This window comes from Mixophyes fleayi, chromosome 4, assembly GCF_038048845.1.
Source record: "Mixophyes fleayi isolate aMixFle1 chromosome 4, aMixFle1.hap1, whole genome shotgun sequence".
NCBI lineage: Eukaryota > Metazoa > Chordata > Amphibia > Anura > Limnodynastidae > Mixophyes > Mixophyes fleayi.
Window position 1 is genome coordinate 133,471,415 of NC_134405.1, and position 23,704 is coordinate 133,495,118.

At 38.4% G+C, this 23,704-nt stretch overlaps 1 protein-coding gene across 10 annotated transcripts in view; it reads left to right on the forward strand.

The window, feature by feature from the left end:
- MYO9A (myosin IXA) overlaps positions 1-23,704 on the forward strand; it is a 67,303-nt gene that overhangs the window by 38,525 nt on the left and 5,074 nt on the right. For 4 of the 10 annotated variants that reach the window (XM_075208344.1, XM_075208343.1, XM_075208347.1 and 1 more), the window contains 18 exons: positions 1,003-1,113; positions 1,603-1,725; positions 1,969-2,118; positions 2,191-2,501; positions 2,591-4,348; positions 10,961-11,054; positions 11,380-11,559; positions 14,570-14,682; positions 14,945-15,069; positions 18,489-18,700; positions 19,677-19,793; positions 20,061-20,249; positions 20,350-20,397; positions 20,699-20,810; positions 21,616-21,677; positions 22,198-22,390; positions 23,033-23,161; positions 23,583-23,688. In XM_075208344.1, coding sequence (XP_075064445.1) covers positions 1,003-1,113; positions 1,603-1,725; positions 1,969-2,118; positions 2,191-2,501; positions 2,591-4,348; positions 10,961-11,054; positions 11,380-11,559; positions 14,570-14,682; positions 14,945-15,069; positions 18,489-18,700; positions 19,677-19,793; positions 20,061-20,249; positions 20,350-20,397; positions 20,699-20,810; positions 21,616-21,677; positions 22,198-22,390; positions 23,033-23,161; positions 23,583-23,688 — 4,133 coding nt within the window. The remainder of the gene's footprint in view (positions 1-1,002; positions 1,114-1,602; positions 1,726-1,968; positions 2,119-2,190; positions 2,502-2,590; positions 4,349-10,960; positions 11,055-11,379; positions 11,560-14,569; positions 14,683-14,944; positions 15,070-18,488; positions 18,701-19,676; positions 19,794-20,060; positions 20,250-20,349; positions 20,398-20,698; positions 20,811-21,615; positions 21,678-22,197; positions 22,391-23,032; positions 23,162-23,582; positions 23,689-23,704) is intronic. The other 6 variants (XM_075208346.1, XM_075208352.1, XM_075208348.1 and 3 more) reach the window with 4 other exon arrangements.

Here is a 23,704-nt window from a genome sequence, read left to right on the forward strand (position 1 = left end):
TAATGCATTGTAAACAACAGCTGATTAGTTATGGCTTATAAAACATATGCATTTCTTCCTAAAGTAATTGAAAGTCTTACTATCTAGAAGGTGATTGTGCTACTGTCTTATTCTGCCAACATAGGTATAGTTAATGCAGACTGGTGTTTCACACTGTTGAATTGGTCTGGGGTCTGAGGTATTTCCTTTGTTGGCTCTTTTTGTGTGTACCAAGGCTGTTGCCACAGAGGACATCTTTCATGTTGCTGATCTATTCCTATTTTGTTGATCCGTATCATCAGTGTTGTTTATGCACATTTGTGGTGTACAGCTCTCTTCTTTGCTCTTTCCATCATGGTTGTTCAATTTAGCATCAACTAACTAGATCTTTAGACTGCTGCATGATATTTCTTTCATGCTTTCACTGTTTTATGATTTCTACATTGATTAATCAAACCTCTCCTCTGGCTGTAGCAAAGAGCTCCAAAAGAGTGGTGGCTTTTCTTTGACTTCTGGTGTGTTTGTTGTTGTTGTTTCATCAGGCTTTTTTCGGTGCCTTTGCACTGACATAGGACTATTTAAGTGGTCTTTTCATTAATTGTTAACTCCTTTTCCTAAAGGTCTATTATGTCAGTGCAGTTAGTCCCAACCATGTTTTTGCTTTCTTATAGGTACACCTTTTTTGGGATTTTGGAGTATTTCCTTGACCAATTGTATGTTTTTGATGGTTTTGTTATGTTGTTGTTTTTCTCTTGTGGCTTCTCCGTCTGGTGATTCTATTAAACGGGTGTTACTTCTTGTAGCCATTTGTTTATGCCTTAGGAGTTCGTTCAAGTTCTACATGTTTCCTTCATCCCAGTGGTGAAAGAACAGACACTTACATTACAGTCCTTTATGAAAAAAATGTTCTGTAGGTGAAAGAACCCATTAATGCAAACTAGGATTCAGATTCAACTGTACCAATTAGAACAATACTGCTATATGTAATTTATTTTGATATGCATTTTTCATTTCATTGAACAGGTGCCTTTGCGTTTCAATGACTCATTGGTACTCAGACAACTTCGTTACACTGGAATGCTGGAAACCGTCCGAATTCGCCAATCTGGCTACAGCTGCAAATATCCCTTCCAGGTTAGGTTATAAACAATATAAAGTGTGAGATTGCAGTTATATTATTGGAGGGTATATCCCTGTCAACCTCCACTCAGGCTTCTGAAAAACTGATACCTTTCTTCTCTCCTTGAGCATGATTTCCCTGTACACATGTTGTGTGCTATTCTCCTAAGAATAATGTCCAGTTCCTATATAGAGGGCTGGGAGTGACAATTTGTAGTTCAGACAGCAGTTCACTGAGTTAGAATTGGCTTAATGATGGACAGTAAGAAAACAGGTGTGTGTAGTGAAGAGAGACAACCGTGTTTGAGCAAGCTGCAAGGCACAGATTGTTCTCCCATTTCACTATGTACTGTTCACAGGCAATATATAGTTAATGTTTAATTTGAGCTGGATAACCCCTTGTATTCTTTTATTTTTCCTGAGAGAAGTTCAAATAAACTATTAGGCCACAGTTAAGTGGTAATTGTTATGTATACTAATGACCTTTCTCAATGACTTTCCTAGGATTTTGTTACTCAGTTTTCAGTATTGTTACCAAGAAATGTTACCCCCACCCGGCAAAGTATCCAGGAATTCTTTTGGAGCATCAGTCACAGCCCTGATCAATATCAAGTTGGGAAAACTATGGTGAGGAAAGAATTGGTGAATTTTACTGTGTAGTCATGATTAGAAGTCTTGGTGAACACTTATAGCAGTGAATGTGTAATGTGTTACATTCTCAATTTTTTTGTTGTTTTTCTAATGTATCTCTTACAGTTTGTCATGTTTTACTCACTCTTCTTCTGTTCTGCTTGTTTCTTAATTTTTTTTCCATTCCTTTAATTTTTAACTTTCTGCCATATCTCTCGTTGCCTGTACTTCCTCTCGCAGGTCTTTGTGAAGGAGCAGGAGCGGCAGTGTCTTCGGGACATGTTACATCAGACAGTCCTACTGCGGATCATTCTGTTACAGCGCTGGATAAGAGCACAGCTCCAGCGAAATAAATTTTTGCACCTTAGAGGAGCAGCCATCACCATTCAGGTAATTATACTTAATTTCTGCTCTCATTTCTCCTTTAATTGCTTGCAACTTATATCTGATGTCACTATACAGAGATATTGGAGATGTTACAAGAGGAGGTGGAGTGAAGAACCACCAGACAAAGCAGAGACACTTAATCAGGCAGCATATATCATTCAAACGTGGTGGAGAAGCTACAAGACAAGGCAAATCTACCTGCAGATGAAGGTCTCATCCATCATCATTCAGAGGTTCTGGCGCAAATATTGGTTGCGTAGGAATAAAGCGGCAGTATGCATCCAAGCTACATGGAGGAGCTATGTTCAAAGGAGACTATATCAGTGTCAGAGAAAACACATTATAACTTTGCAAGCGGCTTGCAAAGGTTATATAGCCAGGCAAAGGTAATGCAGTAATATTATAAATTGTATAGCGGAGACAACAAATGTCCTGTGGAATTAGGGATGTATTTTTATTGTTGTCTGTTTTACAGGTTACATTCATTAAAGCAAGAAAACTATTTCCTGCAGGATCTCTCCCTAGGAGATCATGGTAATGTAGCACCCAGTTCTTTGCCTCCATCTCCAGATACTGATATTAGCCATTGGGAAGACCTTTCTGAACACAGCCATCCAAACCCCACATGTCCAGCACCAGTACTCTCTGGAAAAGATACATCTGGTGAGGTGCATATTAGAGAGAGGCCAAAATCATTGGAGAACCCCAATCAAAGGAAGGTTGTCCGAGCCAAAAGAGAAAGCCGTCGCATGAGAGAACTGGAGCAAGCACAGTTCAGTCTTGAATTGCTGAAGGTGCGTACTGGAGGGGTGTCTCCTTCAGACGAGAGGCGTTGGTCTGCAGAAATCATTTTAGATAAACTCCCAGACACCCCTGAAAGTGAGGGATCCCTAGGCAGCTTAGAACTTATTAGCAATGAGGAAAATCAACAGCCATCTGAAGAGCAAGAGCCTGCAGCAGATCATCTGGTATCTTACAATAAACATTCTAGGTCTCATAGACTTTCAAGAAATTGCAGTGAGGTATCACAAGAGTCACTTACAGATGAGCTACCAGAAGCTTTGATATCAGAACCAATGAGTTGTCAGTCTTGTGGACCCTCCAGCTCCCCCACAAAGGCCTCATCAAACATTCCTATGTATGAAACCCTAAACACTTCCAGTCCTGAACCCTCAAAGCTCTCCTACAATGAGCATCCAAGTTCTACCATTCATAGCCAGATAAGCTCCATTTCTCCCCCTTTAATATCACAATCAAATGGCCCACATGGATCTCCAAAGTGTGGGTCAGTTTACTCTCAATCCAATGGTATTTCATGTGCCCTTTCAAATGAAATCTCCAGGCCTATTAATCAAGAAAGTGTTTCTCATAATGGACCATTTGGATCTAATTGTGAAGCTACATCACCATGTCCTCCTGTACAAGAGTCCCCTGTTTCCAATATACAAGCTTTACCTACACGACACGTAGCCTCTTCTGAGACCCAGAAAAGCCCCACTTCCCACCATCCTCCATCACCTTCTTCCAATGCTGTTAATATTGCTTATGGATCCTCAACCAGTTGGAGACAGAAGTCTCCTGGACTTGAATTGTCAGAGAGTGCACCTGCCAAAACTTCCGTCCCTCCCTCTTACAAGACACATACTCGTGAGCCCCACCTTTCCTGCAGCCTTCCTACCTTTTATATTCCAAACCAGGAATACTTTAGGGGACAAGAGCAAAGTGATTTTGGGGCCATTCCTTCTGACTCCGTCCTGCAGCGACTTCAGAAACTTAATGAGCAGAAGGAAGAGCTACAGAAACAACTGCAGCATGAGAAAGAAAGACTTATGATGGAGCAGATACGCAGAGAAAAACAAGAGCTAGAGAGACAGCGTAGATTGCAGGAACAACAGGGACATGGCACAGATCCGGACAACTCACCGCACTTGCCTAAAATAGACAGCAAGAAACAGTCTGATAGGCCAAAGTCTCTTCTATTACAGAGCCCGCACTCAAAGAGCCCGCCTTCTAAAGTAGAGATCAAGGGACTGAGCATTAAAGGGAAGGCTGGTCCAGTTTCACACAATGACCGTCCAGTTAGCATGTTCCTGGATCAAAGGGAGCCACGTGAAGTTCCCAGAGGCAACCTCGCAGGAGACAGCGGTGATTCAGGGAGGCGGACCTGGTTGCATAGCACTGTGAATTCCGGAATCTTTTTTACTCCCAAAGGGAATATTAGTAGTGACTCAGAGTAAGTGCTAAATTAACTTTTCTTTCCCACAAATTAAATTATTGTTATGATAATTAGAGTGACAGTTCTGAAAACTGTGTATAATTTAAACTTAAACATGGAAATATATTGTGTATAATCTCTTGAAAGTTTTAATTATGAAAGCTGCAGGTGTTATATCATTGTAGCTTTTCTCCCTCTGTCTCAATTTCTTGTTACTTTTCACTGTGCTGCAAACAATAGGTATCTGCATCATCACTGATACATAGCCTGAGCCAGAGGCATTACCAAGTGAGAACTGACTGCTGTATTAAAAACAAGAGAAAAGCATTAACTTGATGTTTAATTATTGTAACTGTCCCAAAATCACGGTGACCTTTTCCTCTCCTTCTTTTTTTAAACACCTTTAAATTTCTGCTGCATCTGTATCCTCCCATTTGCACAAGATGCCACATGCATGAAGCAGGAAATGCAAACATAAAAGGGAGGATATATAATATGAAGGTAACTAGAGAGAAAGAAAATGGAAACAATATTGAACATCATAGTGTTTAATTTTTATATTAATAAATGAAGACAGCTGCACTTCACCCATTAACACAAAATAGTATTTAGAAACTTCACATTTGGCAGTGACAGTCTGCAGATTGATGTTATTAAATATCATAATGTAAATGAGGACATCACACTCAATGATACCCGTTGGGTGCAGCAATTGGGCCAGGAATGGTTTTGTTTATTTCCTGTCTCGATGGTCTTTGCAAACATTGTTCAAAACTGTACAGGGTGATAAAACTGGGGTGTAATCACACTGTCCTAGTAAATGGCATTAATCTCAATAGGCATTTATTTTGGGTTGACAGGCCTAGTTATTTGCGAAGGATAGCTGATTCAGCTATTACATGCAATATGTTACTATTAGATCCATGCTGGAGTGGGGGTCTGGGTCTGATGACACAAAATTCGTAATTAAGCACCTGCCTCTGTTGGGATTATGGAGGAAGGTGGCTTGTTCCGGAAAACTACACGAAATTTGGGAGCCTCACGGACATTTTTGGGAGAGTAGGCAAGCATGCATAACAGCAGACATTGTAAAGTGACATAAACAAGTATCACAAGCTCTAATTTAATGTGAAGCAGCAAACAGCTGAGGAAGGGAATGACAGGGCATATAGAAGCAAAGAGCTGGGGACCACAGTTAAAGGCTCAGAGGTCTGTCTACGGCCACAGGGCTGCTTGTTTCCTATCACTGCATTAGATATTCAAAAATCTCCCATCTTGAACGAGTTGGCTGCCTACAATGGAGCTGACATCATTAATGTTTTATGATTTGATGTTACATGACATTATATATTGATCAGTTGTTGTGTTTATTCCACAAATCTTTAACATAGAGTATTTACTTAAAATATGTCCAAAGAAGTAGCTTGATAAATAATTTACAAACATTTCTGTTTTTAATCAATCAACATAAATTCTTGTTTGATGTTTTAAAGACAATTATGAGGTTTTAATGAGAGTTGGATGGAGGCCATATCTCACTGCTTAATGCTACACTATATTACCAATTTTCTATAGTAAAATATTGGCTAAAATCACATTTATATTGTCAGAACAACACATGAATAAGGAAATACAGCAAGTAGCAAAATGAAGGCAGCAAAACAAAAAATCTCAAATGTCACAAGCAATGCAGAGCTCAGCATTTAGCAGTAAATGTGATGGATCTGATCCTTTAGCTTGGCAGAACTGAAGATAGGATTGTCTATTTCTCTTTCTATTGTCTTATGCACAGACAATACTCAATGTAAAAAGATGCTGTTCATTAAATGGCGATAACATACAGTAAATGTTACATGTTTACTTCTGATGTCTGTGCAGCCATCTGTTTAATGTGTAGGTTGTGTCTTAGTGAGATCGCTACTGTTTAATGGAGAGCTTCCTTATAGAGTACCTGCAGTTTGGGAGATACTTATCACCGCGCCAAGTATATCACTAACCTGATGATTTGTATTATCAGTGTGGATATTATCCACCTCTATTATTGAAATTAGGGTGGTGCACCCACGCATTCAATGAGTTGTAGTATAAAAAAATCACTTTTATTACATTACATTTAAAATTATGTATGTTGAGCTTCACAAACTTACTACCATGGTACAGATATGCTAGCGAAATATATATTAAAAAAAAAAATAATCAAGGTGCAATAATGAGCTTAAAATAGCAAAATAAATTGCTATGCCTCGCTATGTTATCTATAATACATCAATTTAATCAGGTGATGGTTTCTGATATTAATATGTACATATAAATTGTGTCCAGTTATTAAAGAATTGGCTACAATTAGGAGAATGATTCATAAAAAATTACAAAATATCTGAATTTGGGTATATATTGGAAATCAACCATAGAAATGTTCCTATTAATGTTAGTTATGGGTATTTTCCATTCATTGATTCTCCAATATAGTATGATGCTCTCAGCATCCAGTGTAATTCTTCTTAAATAGTATTAACCAGGAAACTACCTGATAATGATTTTTATACATCCTTAAGCAGCACTGCCTTATCTATGCAGAATTATGCTATATTCATGTATTGGAAGTTTCTCCTACAGCGTATAGAAAGCGGTTTATCCATAGGCTCCAGAGTATCCCTACTTAGTCTGTATCTCATACGTCCATAGTTACACACATACATTGCAGCTTCCATAGTTACACACATACATTGCAGCTTCCATAGTTACACACATACATTGCAGCTTCCATAGTTACACACATACATTGCAGCTTCTTTTGTACATATAGATTAAGACAACTGTTATTATTAGTTTTGTTGATTATGACAGGGAGTCTTAAACTAGTTATCTGAACAATATTGTTTGGCATAGCGAGGTGACTGGCGACACGCGTTTCGCTAACTCGCTTTTTCAAGGCAACCTGAATAGCTGTGCTGATTAGCTATTTATAGTAGTTGCTGAACCCAATTGTTTAACGTTCATGCATCGTCATAGTAAGTGTCCAATGAGAGCATTTAATGAGGTTAGATGATTTGCATAATCTTCTGCATATCTATACAATGAATCCGCTGAAAGACACATCCCTCCTCTCATTTGCTAGGTTGATTTGTTCTGTCCTGTTGTTTACAAGACAGAACCCCACTCATAATCTCCAGTTGTCAGCAATCATGGTAATTGGTCATATAGATATCGATTAATACTTAATGTCCTCCTATGTTATTAAGGATTACTAGTATATTTAGCAATATCATTAATAGGAATGCAGATAAATCAAATAATATCAACCATCGTTATCCATAAGTATTAATTAAAGATGCTATCCAATAATTTAACCATCTCGATTAGTTATCTATATTAAAAGATATATAATACTATGTACATATAACAAGTATATAGACCAGAAAATATATAGTACAATGTATATGTAGTCATAATATAGTGTAGTATCGATACAGCTATAAGATATGTTTAATTTATGTAATAATATGTTTATAGTGTATATAGTATTGGTTTCAATGGATAATACATAATTATAAGTGTGAAATTAGGTGATTGAATACTACAATAACACAAACAAACTAATATAAAGTAATTATGTAACCGGTGATGATTTAGAGAATTAATAAAAATTAATTTGATGTGATGTGATGAATTTAGAATATATTTGATATATGATAGTGATGGGTGAAATAATATGATTAATAACAATTTAAAAATATATAATTGTAATGATAATAATAATTGTGAGTGATTGGAAATTGATAATAAATTAAAAAAAAGGGGGTGCTGGAGTATAATAGTCATGATAGTGTAAGGGTGTAATGATTTCATGATTTGAATCGCTACTATTCTTAATAAACCATATTAAACAATAATATCCATATCCAGCTATATAAAACACTATATCCATATGTGGTCTGGAGGGGGAGGAGCTTGAGTTTTTGCCGGTTAGATGTAAAGTGCCCAAGCTCCTGTCACCACATCCTATACCTAGTGTTCCAGGGTCCCTCATTGGATTCAAAGGAAAGAATTTAACGTAATCATCAAATTCCAATTTTATTTACTGAGTTTTTAATGTTTTTGATTCTGTGTCACTGGTATTTCGCCCAAGCCCTCTTCAGATTTTCACCATTATGTAGAGAACTCCCATAAGCTTAAATGCTAATATTTTTTAAATGAACATAGCAATGTATTTTATTAGAGTAGCGTTCATAGTTTTCATTATGTGTATTATGATTAGTGTTTGCACCTTCTATTTATTATATTGTTATCTGTAAAGAGCATCTTATCTCCCACTTATACTGACTAAACATGCCTGTCATTCATCCTGAGCACTCCGCAATAGATAGATTACATTTTTTCTACGCAATGGTTAATTTCGTATGTTTTGGAAATTCATCAGTTTCACTCAATAACTTTTTTTTTTTTTGGTTTATTTTATTTTTTTGTGTCTACCCAAGCTAATTTCATGTTGTTCTTATTGAGGACATCTTATGCTGGTAAATTAGAATACATATTTTTTATTTTATTAATTTTATTTTATTAACTTTTTATCAAATAATATGGGCAACACTTCCACACCGGTCCATGATTCTTAACATAGCTTCTTTGGCAAGTAGTGTAACTTAACTGATGAATACATGTTTGCGAAAAATGTGTACTTTAACTTTGTAGGCTATGGAATGGCATCAGACCATTATAAACGTTTGCATTTACATATCTCGCTCCTTTGAGCAGGGTATTCTCTCCTCCTGTCTTCACCACTGTTATCTCTGCTCTCCAGCTACTTAGCCCTCCTCCTTGAGGACTCTCTTTCCCGCGTCCCCTCTCGCTCCCTCCTCTCCCCTCTAGGGGTCTCTCTGTCATCCGTGCCATCCCTCTTGGACTCCGTCGTTGGCGGACCTTCCCCTCTCCCCTCCTCCGCCCCTCTAGCGGTGCTTTGAGCTCACTGAGTTACTGTGATTATTGTTTACTGTACTGTGCTGTCTCACCTCGTATTGTAATCTCGTTTGTCCCTGTACGGCGCTACGGACATCTAGTGGCGCCCTATAAATAAAAATGAATAATAATAATAATAATTATTTTTATAGCTATTGAATGTATATCACCGATGTAAAGTGTTAGCAGTTTGTGGTGAAGATGTCTTGTTTTTGTAGATTAGGTGCCACGAACATTCTGTGCAACTTTCACACATTTTTCCATGCGTTGCCTACTTTTGGTTTGCAAGCAAGAGAGTTAGCGGGAAAATCAGACCATATTTAAATCTGATTTTGCTTTTTTTTTCTTTTCTTTTTTTGGTTTTACGGGTGCCAGATGGGTGCAGATGTGACCTGATCCATGTCTGCCCTACATATCTGCAGCAATACATAACATGTAATCATTACATGGCTGCTAACAATAGATCACTATTACAAGTGAGCTGTTAAGGTGCAGGGGAGTCAATGACATGGATCTGCTCTCTTCAGCCCTGACTGAAAGTAGCCCATGGGATGTCAAAATGACATCTTTCTGTTTCCTTAACAACCTCAATAGAGTTCTACCTGTTCTGTTTTCAGGTGCCTGGGAATCAAACCAATTCCCATAGACACTACTAAGACTGGTAGGTATCACTCATAGCCTGCTTCAAGCAACAGCAGGTGGAGGGGATGCCAATCTGCCTTTATTTTGGCTCTCCATAAGTTTATAAAGGGTGATTATTGAGTGTTTATTGAAGTTGTACTTGACATTTTAAATGGACAGTGGGGAAGTAAATAAGGAGAAGCAGCACCATCGTTACAAAACAATTTCCAATAAAAAGTACATATTAATTCTGTGAAACATATTGCAAAATTCAGCTATATTTTATATAAAATATATGAAAGCGTATCACTCGCCTGCACACAACGGAGGCAGCTATTTTGTGGTGTAAAACTGATGTTCATCAAAATACAGTGATGGCGTTGGTTACTGTTCACCATCACGTTATGACTATATTCATGAGATAATGATCAGACCGGCATTACATTTTATGCCAACCTAGGCCATTGTGTCTCTCTTGCCTCCTATACAATCTCTTCTCCATTTATGCAATGTTGTGGTCCAAACTGACACAGCAGCCCATCTTTTAAAAAAAAAAAAAAAAAAATTGGAAATATTTCAAAATGAATTAGATTGTTAATATATAAAGAGAAGAAGTTAATATATAAAGACAAGGACAGACCAAGTGAGCAAAATGTCAGTACGGCTGCTCAAGGCCTGGGCTTATGTGGCCTCCCCACCAATACAGGCAAAGACAAAGCCAAACGTTTTGTGCATTACAGCAAGGTGACTATAGACAGAGAGCAGAAACTCATTGCAATCTTTTTTTACTCTTTCATGTGCTGTTATAAATTATATATGTTATAAACGTGTATCATTTAAATAAATTATATAGTTGAAAATACACAAAGAAGCAAAATAGCTATTGACATGATATGTTTCATAACTCACACACTGGGATGTAACTATCAATGTGTCGTAGGCACTGTAACCATTTAATTTTATTTTTATGCCTTCCTTTAACTCTCCATTTTCTCTGTCTCTATACTACACTCTTTTTATTTCTATTGCTGATTTCATATAATTTTATTATAGTAGTTCATCTCTTCAACCGCACCGGTCTGCACGTAGTGATACTGCAAAGAGATTGGATGCAACAGAGCCGTCCGGAGTGAGTGAGGTGAGTACGGTGAGTGCCAGCTCTCTCTGACACCAAGAGGAACAATAGTGTGGATATTCTATTGATCTGTAGACAGCCCAGCATGAATCGGCCAATGTCATATGTTTTTCCCTCCAGTCTATTTTCATGTTTGTTCTACTTGTTTTTTTTCCATCGTTATTTTATTGTAGTACTTCCTTTGTTTTAATTTCCTTACCCTTTTTTCTTTAGATCTCGTTGTGTTTTCTGACATGTACACTTTTACTTTTTGTTGTGAATTGATTTATCCTTCTCCATCATGTGCTTGTGATTTTATTTTGTGTTCCCCCGTGTCCGTTGTCATTCTGTCCGTCAGGCCCCGCACAGACGAAAAGCTCGCATGGCACGAACGCGATCAGATTTCATGACTAGAGGAAATCTTGGGGGGGGAGACTCTGAGGAGGATTCAGATGAACAGGGGGAGCGGATCCCACCCTCTGACACAACTGAGGAGGCAGGCAGACTGGGCCAGGCATGTCACAGCGACTCTGAAATGGTAAAGTCCAGAAACAGTTGGCTGTCTACAATTAATAAATAAGAGAAGGGCTAATTAAATCATGCGGACATAAAGTAAGCTTCAACTTCCTGTTAATACACATACTTCCTAAATGTATGCTTCTCGTCAGCTCTTATTACACCAACTTCAGTGCCTGTACCCCTCATTCTGGATTAGAAGTGCCTTCGTCATTCATCATTGTATGTCATTTTCACCAATGCCTAGCACACTGCAGGAACCTCTCACCTCCTCCTAATGCAGACCAAGTAATGATGGGACCTGAATGCATGTATCTCTAACCACCTCCTATTACAGGCTTCGTTACATATACCACTCACCTAGTACATAGGTATTAATGCTTGCACATCTCAACCCTTTGTAGTACGCAGACATCAATACATGTTACCATGTCCTAGTACATGAACAGTGATCTATATCTACTTTCTTTGCAGCAAGACATTTAAATGTAAGGCATTAGCTCTAGAGATCTTCGATTGAACTATGAGGCTTGCTGTAACATTAATTTAAGCAACATAGGATGATATTTATGAAAACTGGTATTAGGCAAAAAGATAGTGTTTGGCCATGGCAACCAATCAAAGTTTGCGCTCATTTTCTACACTGTAGTAGAAAAATGTATAATTTTTTGCTATGGACAACACCTTTATTTTCTTTGAAACTAGTTTTCACAAGTGTCTGCCCACAGTCATACTGCATGTGATTCGAGATTATGTATTTGGTGTCTACAGTAACGATTCATCACTGCAACAAAGATAAACTCTGTGCAGTTCCTAGGAATGTCAATCACATGGCTTTTGGGATTGTCATAGAATATGTTACTGAAAAAGATATATATTTATATTCTAACAAAACATACAATAACAAAAAATATGAAAAGCTAAATTTAGTTTGTTAGCGCATGATACATGGATGCATACAGTTTTATAATTTATTACAAGTTGCTGTGATTACCTGTCCAACAAAGTACAAATACTGTACAGTGTATATAGTGCAAAGAAAATGTAATCATGAAAATTCTCTTCTCTAGTTTGTGTGATAGTTAAAAAGTTTTCATTTACATACATTGCTTTGCTGAACCCATGTCATTAGTCAGAAATATGAGTAGGTTAATAAATCGTGGAGTATGAATTGCTTTGACAACTAGGAAAGTACAAGTAGTGTGCAGATCACTTTTTTTTAAAAAAATTACTTTTTAATACCATATATTATACTCGAGCATTACAACAACTTGCACTTATTCCTTGCTTACAGCAGTCTCTAAATGGTTGTTTATGCAGCTGACTGAAAATGCCGCTTTAGCCGTTCAGTTGGCTGTATTTACAAAAGGAAATGTGATTTGTTCCATATACATTTTGCCTCCATGATAGTGCATTTGTATTCATTTTAAGGGCTGAAGTGTGAGCTTTATCTACTGACACTTGAAGGGTTTTCCAGGGGTTGTGCTGGGGGGTGCGTCTAGTGCTATAGAGGGTAATTGGGTTGGGATCCACATTCGTTTTGTGTGTTTGTGTCATAATTTGAAATCACAACCACTTTTGCCAATTTGCATTGTATAGGTGTTTGTGTGGCTACAATAGAATTGGTGTGTTTGTTTTTTTTATAACATTTTTAATTTTATTCATTAAAATCCTAGTATTTTGTGGTAAAAGCCAAGCTCGTTTTGTGTTCAGCATTAAAAAGAAAGAAAGGAAAACTTTTTTCTTTTTTTGGTTCACTACAATTTTTGTTTATATTTTTAGAATGTTTTAGAATGTTTTCCAAATGAGTTTTTGTTTTTGTTTTTTTGGGGTCAATGAGACGCAAGAAGAATTTGAATACTTCATAAGCAGTTAACACTGGGATTTGATTTGTTTTAATGGTTCATTTCTTAGTGCAGTGTTATTGTTATACAGGTCTACACTATTAAACTTTAAATAGGGGTCATAGGAATGTGAACATCATAGACCGCTAGTGAGTTTATCAGTATTTGTAAAATATTTTGTAAATTTATCCAGAAACCTTAATACAGCATAAATGTAAGGCAAGGCTATCCAAATACCAACCACTTTAGTGTCTAAGAAATGTGCCCTAGTGTATGTCCTCTTCCCTATCCTTCCCTCCCCAGCTGTTCTTTCTGCACTAGAGGTGGCCTCTGGCTGACACCTGCTGGGAACCATTAGAATTCGTTCCAATCATTTAGCTTTTGAAATCTTATGGTTCAGCATTGCAGAAGAACACAAGGCTGTTACTGCAGTATTTATGGTTTCACTGGGAATCACAGTGCCATAACCTGGGTTGTCTGTAAAAGTAGTTGCTGCTGAATGCTGTGCATGAAAAAGCTAAATGCCAGGAACCAATTTGAATGCTGCAATGTTTATTAATCACAGGCAGGTGATACTCTGGCGTTAGCACAGGTTGGTGAGCAATTATATGCTGGTCATTATCACATGATCTTGTGTGAGCTACCAATGGGTAAAGCCCTTCCTCTAAATGTATGTCTAGCTCACAAATTTCTTTTAAAAGAAAAATAACTGGCTTCTGTCTTGATGTACTTATTACTGGCTGCACACCTTACAATCCATTTGTTTGGAAATGTAGTTTGACAACACACCAGGAAGGCTAAATAGCAAAGTTCCAGTCATTCGGAGTCAGGTAAGAAAAATCAGATTTCTTTGGAAATTGGACTCCTCAACACTTGACACTTAAGAATTTAGTAAGTGTAAATCGGTTTAGTTTTCCATTTTAAATAGGGTAGCGCTCCAAATGATGGGGCAATAGAAATTACAAGAAAATGAATACAGTTGGCATTACATTACCCATTAGGACGAATGTATCAGACTGGTGCTGTTAAATAGGGGATTTCCTTTCCTGTACATATGTTTCCTCAGAACAAACATCTTTTATTTTAGCCCTTTTCCATATTGTGCAGCTCACTTTCTCTTGGGCAGCAGAGTAAATTACCTACAAGATGTTGCCTCTGTGGTTTGACTGGTCACTTTCTTTCTTCCAGATGTCACAGAGAGTTCAGGGTGTAGATCGTCCCAGCAAACTCCAGAAAGCAATGTCTCAAGGAGAGATGTCCCGAATGTTCGTTGCACACAGGCTTCCAGAGCCAGACTCTAGGTGAACCATTTCTTATGCACTAAACCAAATCACATCATTTATGTAACATTGTGAAAACTTGCCAATTTTTCTGGAAAACACAACCAGTTTGTTGTTCTTCTCCTAACTCTCATTGCAGACAACTATCCCACTGTTTTGCACATCGAATGAATAGGCAAAACTTTATATTATGATTTACAATAAGGGATTTTTCTTATGGAAAGATGAAATATATACATTTTGATTGAGGTTGTAACATTGATTCCATTATTTGCCATATCAGGCCCCAGAAGGGAAAGATTCGCTTCTGGGGGAAGATGAAAGCAGCAGAGAAGTTGACTCCACAGACAGAGGTCCTAGAGATGGACATTGAGCCTTCAGGGAAAGAAGGGATTCATTTCAGTGATGGTGAGAGTGATGACATTTTGTGATATTGTTGCAACACACATTCATATGCACAACAGAAAGTGTGTCTGTCATATAGCAAATTTTAGGACACTGATATAAGCTAAAGAATTCTGTACATGGATAGGTTTACTCTGCCACCCAGTTAGAGGGTAACCAGTTTATGGGGTTTTGCTTATGTCAGTAACTTGGAGTCACTGACCACTCTTACTGTCACTGCGGGACAAGCCAACGTGGAGTCCCCTGATTTAGGAGTGTATCACCAGGTTCCTTCCCCACCACCTGGAATTGCTTACATTGGGTGGTGTTTGTAACTGCTGCAGCACCTTTTTGCTGGTTTCTCCTTTCCGCTTAGTATGGATCAAGTGTGCTGGGTAGCTGGCACGGGAGGACGCTGGACTCAACAGAACAGCCTGCTCTTATTTGTAGGTCACAGGAAATCAAGTTTAGGTGTTTCACATGTTTATTGTTAAGACATAGCTCTTGAGAGAGCTGTTATATGGACACACAAACACTTAAAGGTAGTGTAGGCTTTTCGGTCTGTCTTTTGTACACTTTACCGATGGGTCTTAAACCAGCCTCCTGTTCCTTTAATCCAGTGTTTCTCAACTCCAGTCCTCAGGACCCCCTAGCAGTACATGTTTTCCATATCTCCTTGCTGGAGCACAGGTGTATTTGTTACTAACTGACACATTTTGAAAGATCCACAGGTGGTACTAATTATTTCACTGATCACCTGGCAATCCTGCATTGTTAGTGGGTCCTGAGGACTGGAGTTGAGAAACAATGCTTTAATCAATCTAGGATAATTCCTTTATCATAAGGAAAACAGCCTGGAATATGTTTTACTTTTTCCATTATACTCAGTGGCAGTGGAAGTAGAGGAGGGGGGGGGGGGTGGGATGTTTACACTCTTCCGTTGCCAGTGGAGGCTCAGTGCCCCTTTCAGCTTTGGTGGCACTAAGCCCCGAGCTGGGAAAATTATCTTTAAGACTTTTGTCCAAATTACTGCCAGGGCTTGGCTCCCCATGGTCCGGTGCTCCCTCCAACTTGAATATGACTCCAGGAGCATATGGTCCAGGCTAACTTTCAGGGCTTTGCCTCGGAGTCGTGTGCTACCTCTAAACTGAACTTTCCTTCATGAGACAAGCCTCCAAATCCCATGTATCTGGTAGTTCTTGTTTGGTACTGGTGCTGGCAGTGTCAGACTGGGGCATGAAGGGCCCATCGGGGGACTGCAACACTAGGGGCCCACTAGAGGGGGTGTGGTCAGCCATCATAAAAGCGAGACCAGACACTAGAGAGGGAGTGGTCAGCCCACGAAGGACAGCTAGCACCATAGTGTAGTATATAAAGATTGCAGTGTGTATATAATTAGATTGGGCAGAACAGTCACCAAAAATAGGGATTACCCCTCTAGACCAGGCTTGGCTAACCTGTGGAAAACTAGGTGTTGTGAAACTACAAGCCCCGGCATGCTTTGCCTATATATCCGCTTATTGCTGGAAGGGTATGCTGGGACTTGTAGTTTCACAACACCTGGAGTGCCACAGGTTAGTCAAACCTGCACTAGACTCAGAACATTTGACAGACTGTCCTACCTGTTCTTGTCACTTTTACCACCTGTGGCTGCTGGTTTCTTTAGTTGCGGCTTGTCTGGATCCTGAAATGTTGGGGGCAGTATTTGAAAAAATAATGGGTACATTTAGAAAATTCCAACCAGCCCCGGCGTTAAATCAATAGGACCCACAATTAATACTTTTAATAGGTTTATTAAATGGGAATACTGTTACTTTAATGTTGGGGCTGGAGGAAGGCCTATTTCCCTCCCTCCAGACAGCCCCTGCCATCAATTAATCGCATTTACATATAATAAATATATCTATTTTCCCGCAACCGTCACTGCCATTAAATAATTCATATTCGCATTTAATAAATAGACCTCATGCTCCTCAATCTCAGCTCCACATTCAATTAATAGCCCCCAAACCATCCCATCTTAAATTAATAATCCCCACTATAAAATTTGCCCCACCTTCATCCTACAAACAAAATAGCACCCATTATTTAGCCACCACCTACCTGACACACATTACATCGCCACAAGCCCACTGTGCCATCACACACACCTTACTGTGTCCCTTCATCACCATGCTGTGTCGTCTTATGCTCACACTGCACCCTCCATGCTGCTTATTGCCCCCCCCCCTTCTCCTGGCCCCCCTTCATAACCCTGTGCCATGCTGCTTTGACCCCCCCCCCCCCCTTCACCCTGTGCCATGCTGTAACGGTAACGTGAGTATTCTTTTTTTTTTTTTTTTTTTTTTAAGTTTCCCGCTGCCCCCACCAACGAAGAGGGGAGCGATCAGGATCGGGGCCTACCGGGGGATAGCCCAGTCCCTCGGCAGGCCAGTCCTACACTGCGTAATGGTACTAGAGCTGTAGTATACTGCTTTGCCTCCTGCGACTCCCAAGAGGCAATGTGCCTTTCTGATTCAGTTGAATGCCTTCAGCTGTACTGAAAGTTGCTCTGGTGCCACAGCCCCTGGACTACCATGAACGTGGACAGTCTGGTACCACCACACTCCATTTCCCACAAATGGGAACCCGAGGCGTGGTGACATATCTATCTTATTCTGTCTCTTCTAACCCACCAGGGTAAGAGCACTTTTAGTTCTACTTTACCTTCAGTGCAGCATTATCCTGTTTTCATTAGTGTCCCTTCAAGCTCAGAAAGTCTAGGCCTGCTGTCCTCTTTCTATCTACTTACCTGATTAAAAAGGCATTGATATTGTCCATCTGCCTCTGCCATGAACTTTTCATTCATATTTAATGGCGAGGGGCATGACATCTCCGCAGTTAGTATGAAAGATACCTGGATCACAGCCCTATACCATTGGAGCCTTTGGGCTTTGGAGAAACCTTCAGATTGGGGTTATGCCACAACATTGGTCAGTAGAACACTGACCATTGAATTTTATGTTCTCTTGGTGAGCAGAACATTTTTGGGGTTGTGCTTTTAATAATGTGCTGCTGTTTTCTGCACATTTTCTTTGCTGTAATTGTGAAATTATTGTATTATTAACAGCTAATCAGTGTTCTGAGTTTCAGCACTGTAAGTGCTGTCATTGCTAGTAACTTTTATTTTATTATATTTATTCTCTCCTCTGTCAATTAATGGATGTTAGCGAACTTTCTGCCATTCATAGGCTGTAATTGTGAAGTTTTATATCCATGTGTAATGTCATACTTACTTGATGTTTATCTCAGGCTGCCCTATTTGTCTGACCACCTAGTCTAAACCACTTTTGATATTACCATCAATTCAGCTGTAAATTTATTTGAGTACACTGTTTCTCCAGTGAACACTAGATTTTTTTTTTTTTTAGCATTTAGTTCTTTGTTTTGCTCTTCTCCACCAGTAGACTCAGGACTTTGGGTTGTTCCTCACAGTCCTGATCTCAGTCGAGGACGTGAGAAGGAGAACAAGGATCCATCCCCAAAGATACAGCGTAGGAGAAGTGTGAAGATCAGTAGTGCTGCCCTGGAACCTACTCAGTGGAAGAATGAGCGAGTTCAAATCATTTGTAGTGCCAGTGACCTGAAATGTATGGATGAATTTTTGCTGAAAAAGGTAATGAGCTGCACATCACAAACCACTGATTCTTAATCTTATCACCCTTCATATCTTGCATTATTAATTTGGTAGAAATACCTTTCAGCAGAACTAGCTCTGAGGAAAACGGTTGGGAAAAATTATACTTGGCTTCTCTTTCTGTTGTTCAAATTCCATATGTTGATGTACTTTTTGTCTTGGTCACATGTCAGCCATATTTAGCAATAAGCAGTCTATAATTCATCTTGCAGAAACTGGTCTTATAGCCTTCGTGACATCTCTAGGAACATTGGGCACATGCCAACACACCTGGGGGTGAGGGGGAATGGAATGCTCCATATCACTTTAAAAATTGCTTCCAGGTCTGCAAGCTGATTTTTTTTTGTTGCCGTAGCTCTAATAGACTACAACTCTACAACCTTCTCATATGAATATCAATTTCATTTTTATTGCTTGACTATGAATCACCATTTTCTACCCTCTAATGAAACTGTTGTACCTGGTGAAAACAAAACATACGTAAATATGTAGTTCATCCCAAAGAGGTAACTCATTGTTCTCTGCGTCTCCCAGGACTAACGATAAGAGAACCCTCCAGTGCAACAGCTAACCACTGCCGCTCCACTGGACTACAAAGAGTGGGGAAATGTAGCACACATGGTGTGAATGAGCTAGGCCTGACCACGTCTCATCTTTGCCACAGCCGGTGTGATTGACACTGCCGGGCAGCACATTAATGTAGAGTGATATTAGAAAGTGTCATTCCTCACTAGTCCCAGGGATTATGAGTAAGGTACCGGTGTAACCTTAACGTTCTTTTTATTCTAGACAGAGTAGGACAGAAGGGAGGTGTTTTTGTATACTCTTGCCTATGTTGTTTATCATCAAAGTTTTGGGGCATGGTGTACAAGGGGTCACTTCATGCAGTGTATGCTAGTGATTTGCTTTATTTCTTTGTGTGTTTGTGTCATTTCTGATGTCTCTCCATTTACAGATTAGTGATCTGGATTCTGAAGATGGAAAGAAGGATTCTATGGTGGATGTTCTCTTCAAACGAGCTCTAAAAGAATTCCGGCAGAATATTTTCAGCCTCTATTCAACTTCACTCATGGTAACTAAGTTCTGACTTAGAAGGGGTTGTTGATGTTGGATAACTACGCAATCTTCATTATGACTAACTGAAGTTATCACAACCCTGTTACTGATTATAACATTGTTTCACTATTCTCATTATTCATTCATTATTTCTTGTTAAATTTTTGAATGATTTATTTCATCATACCGCTTGTAACCTTCCTTTTTATTATTCATATTTTTGAGGTTTTTTTTGTTTTACTCTTGATATTTTATAAACCTTTAATATCATCACTTGATACAGGGAGAAGATGGGAAAAGCATTCGTTATAGAGATCTTGGGGCTCTTTTTGAGCAGATTCTGGATAAGACCATGAAACAGCATCAGCCACGGGCCTGGAACGAATCTCCAGTTAGAGTTTGGATCAATACATTCAAGGTTTTCTTAGATGAGTTTGTTCACGATTATAAACCTCTAAATTATACAGGAAAGGTAATTATCTCCAAATTAATAGAAAGCCTTCGTTAGCAAGCTAAATATTGAAAATAGTATATTAAATATCTATGTTTATATGTTATTTCTTTCTCACAAGATCCAAAAGCCAGAAAGAAAGAAGAGAAGGAAGAAAGAGTCAGATATTGTAAGTTTGTGATTATTTTTCATAAGGTTTCCACATCTTTCTTTGTATTCATTTTTAGCATGAACATTCTGCTCCCCTGCATGCCACCAGTCAACCTATTACTCTTATGTACCCTGCTATTTTACTACTCCTAAGTATTCCCTTTTTTTAAAAAAATAAATAAAAAAAAATTCTTCTATTTCATTATATTCTATCACTCTCTAACACTCCACCAGCAGCCTCCAAGCGGTCACACTTTGCCATCTCTTTCCCGTTCCTCTCTCTTTTTTTTTTTATCAGTTTTCGTATTTATGCATTTCAGGTCGAGGAACACAATGGTCATATATTTAAAGCTACTCAGTACAACATTCCTACATACTGCGAGTTCTGCTCTTCACTTATTTGGATCATGGACCGAGCTGCCGTTTGTAAATGTAAGGTTGCAATATATAAATATTTGCCATCCACAAATATAGTCAGGGAAGCAAACCATGTATTGTTACAACTTTTAATTTGAAGTGCCGATTACATCATATTATATAAAATGGACATTTGGTAAATATTTTACTTTAATAAACATTTTTATATTAAATATGACATTTTAATTCTATCCTGAAATTGTAATATTTTGACGTATAAAATAATATTTTTAAACCTATTCCCCTTCATATGTGGAGTATCATTTTTTTATGTATAATGTTTATTGTTGATATTTGTCATACTTTTTTTTTTTAATTAATTTGTTATATTTTGAAACCACACCAACATTTCCAAATTATAATATGGTCATCAATCTAGAGAAAATGTTCATCAAACAACATTTACTAAATTTTAAAGAATTTTAAGAAAATTAAAGTTCTAATTCCGCTCTTAAAATGTAATATATAGTTATCATACATTTTATGTGTTGGGTTGTTTTCATAAGTAGCCTATTCGAATTTTTACTATGCACTTTGAAAGTGTTTTCTACACCCCCCCCAACAACAGCTCCAAGATAGACCTACTTGTTTAATTCCAGGCTAGCATATAAAATATGAATATGGTCATTAAACAATATTATAATAACATTTAAGGCCTTTATCTGCCTATTCCTTTCTTACAGAATATCTTTGCCATTTTGTAGACTGTTTATTTTTCTCTTTGCACTTTTTCTACAATAAGGTTGTGGCAGGGCACACAATGGGACTTTATAGCCAGAGTATTCTGTGTAGCGTTTAGTAATCTAATATTATATCTCAGTGTGTAGATTTGCTTGCCACAAGAAGTGCTGTTCCCAGATCACCATACCATGCAGTAAAAAGGTAAGATTGAATATTTATCATATGTGTGAGTTTATTGTTCCTTATTGACTTCTAAATTGTAATTGTACATTTCTGCAGAACACGTTGACACGGACGTGCATAGGCATTAGGTAATTCCATCCCTGCTCTGTTTTTTGGACAGGTGAACAGAGTAGAGAGAGAACTGGAAGCTCACAGAGATCATTAATGTCTGTGCACAGACACTGCAAGTCAGATATGCGAGAATATAGAATGTAGATCTTCAGACCCCATTCCGTCACCCGCCTTGGAAAGATTGCTTTGTGCACTGCACTGCACTGGCATCTCTCCATAGAGACCAATGATTAGCTTTCATCTCTCATCACTTCATATGTCAAAAATATAAGAGGAAAGACAAAATGACCTAACTACTGTGTGCACATAGGCCAAGTCTTACTTGTTCACTCAATTTACTTTTTGGAATGTCCTCTTTCTCACCTATTTCTCAATTTTTCATATTGTTTATTAATGTTTGTCCACCATCTCTCTTGTTACAATTTAGTATGATTCTGAGCTGTCCTCCCGTCACTTTGGAGTAGAGTTGTCACGTCTCACTAACGAAGAGCGCACTGTTCCTGTGCTACTGGAGAAACTTATTAGTTACATCGAGATGCATGGCTTATATACAGAAGGCATATATAGAAAACCTGGATCCACCAACAAGATTCGTGAGCTGAGACAGAACCTGGACACAGGTGACAACAGTGCATCATCTCTTATCATTCCCAGTTATCACTCAGTCCTTATAATCTTTTGTTACCATATCTCCTCTCTTAGTTCTGCCATAATGCCACATAGAAATACAAATTTTCACAGTTAAAAGAAGAAAATGTCTCTTACCTTTTATTCTCCTATCTGGCAGGTCCCTCAATGTATGTAATGGTCCATGCAAGAGATCCTATCTCCTCTTCTATGCAGACTTTGTTCAATTAGCTTTTGAGGTTCTCCTGTTCCCTCCCCTGTGAGCTTAATATTGACAATACAGATAGAAGCCTAAAAAAAAAAAGCCTGCTGCTATGGAGGGAGGATCTTCTTGGATGGTTACAGGCATCTTGGGACTAGCCACACCAGGTGACTGCAGGTTTTATTTTTAAGTTATCTCAGATAATTAACTGTATCATTGGTATTCATGCACCTTCTTTTAGTTATTTATATGCTTGTTATCAGCTGTGGCAATAGATGGAACTATAATTAAAGGAAACCCCTCTTTCTTCGGCACCAGTGCTTACTTTACTCCATAGACTGTCTCCTATATTATTCCTTCTCACTCTCACTTTTGGTATCTAGTCCTCTAATACTCATTCAGATCTTTGTGACTTATTGTTCCTGTCTCATAGATATCGACAGTGTAAATTTGGATGATTACAACATCCATGTGATTGCCAGTGTGTTCAAGCAGTGGCTAAGGGAGCTTCCTAATCCACTGATGACATTTGAACTGTATGAAGAGTTCCTCAGATCTATGGGTAAGCGTCAGCGATGACCGCCATATATGAGCATTAAATGTCTTGCCTCTGTCTCCACCAAATGATTACTCCTCAATGACATTTCCTGTACTACTTACACAGTGTACTTCTTTCACTAACATTACTTTCTCTACTCTTCACAACTATTCTCCTTATTCTTTTCCTTTATTCCTCTATCAGGTGTTTTAACTTAAACTTCTTTTTTGTGTTGCTTATTTATTTTATCTTTTCTCACTATACCAATGCTGTTTAATGGGTGGGCTACATGTGGCTTCCAAATCTATTTTTATGTACTTTGCCCTTCTAGAGAACCATCCACCCAGCCCAGGGGAATGTATTTCACACACACATACTGTACGTGCACCACCTCTTTGACATACTGCTTCACATTATGAATTGTTCCACCTCTTTTCTCTACCAGGTCTTGGGGAGAGGAAAGAAACCGTGCGGGGAGTTTATTCAGTAATAGACCAACTCTCTCGGACACACCTCAGTACCTTGGAAAGACTCATCTTTCACCTTGTCAGGTCTCCACCCTCTTAA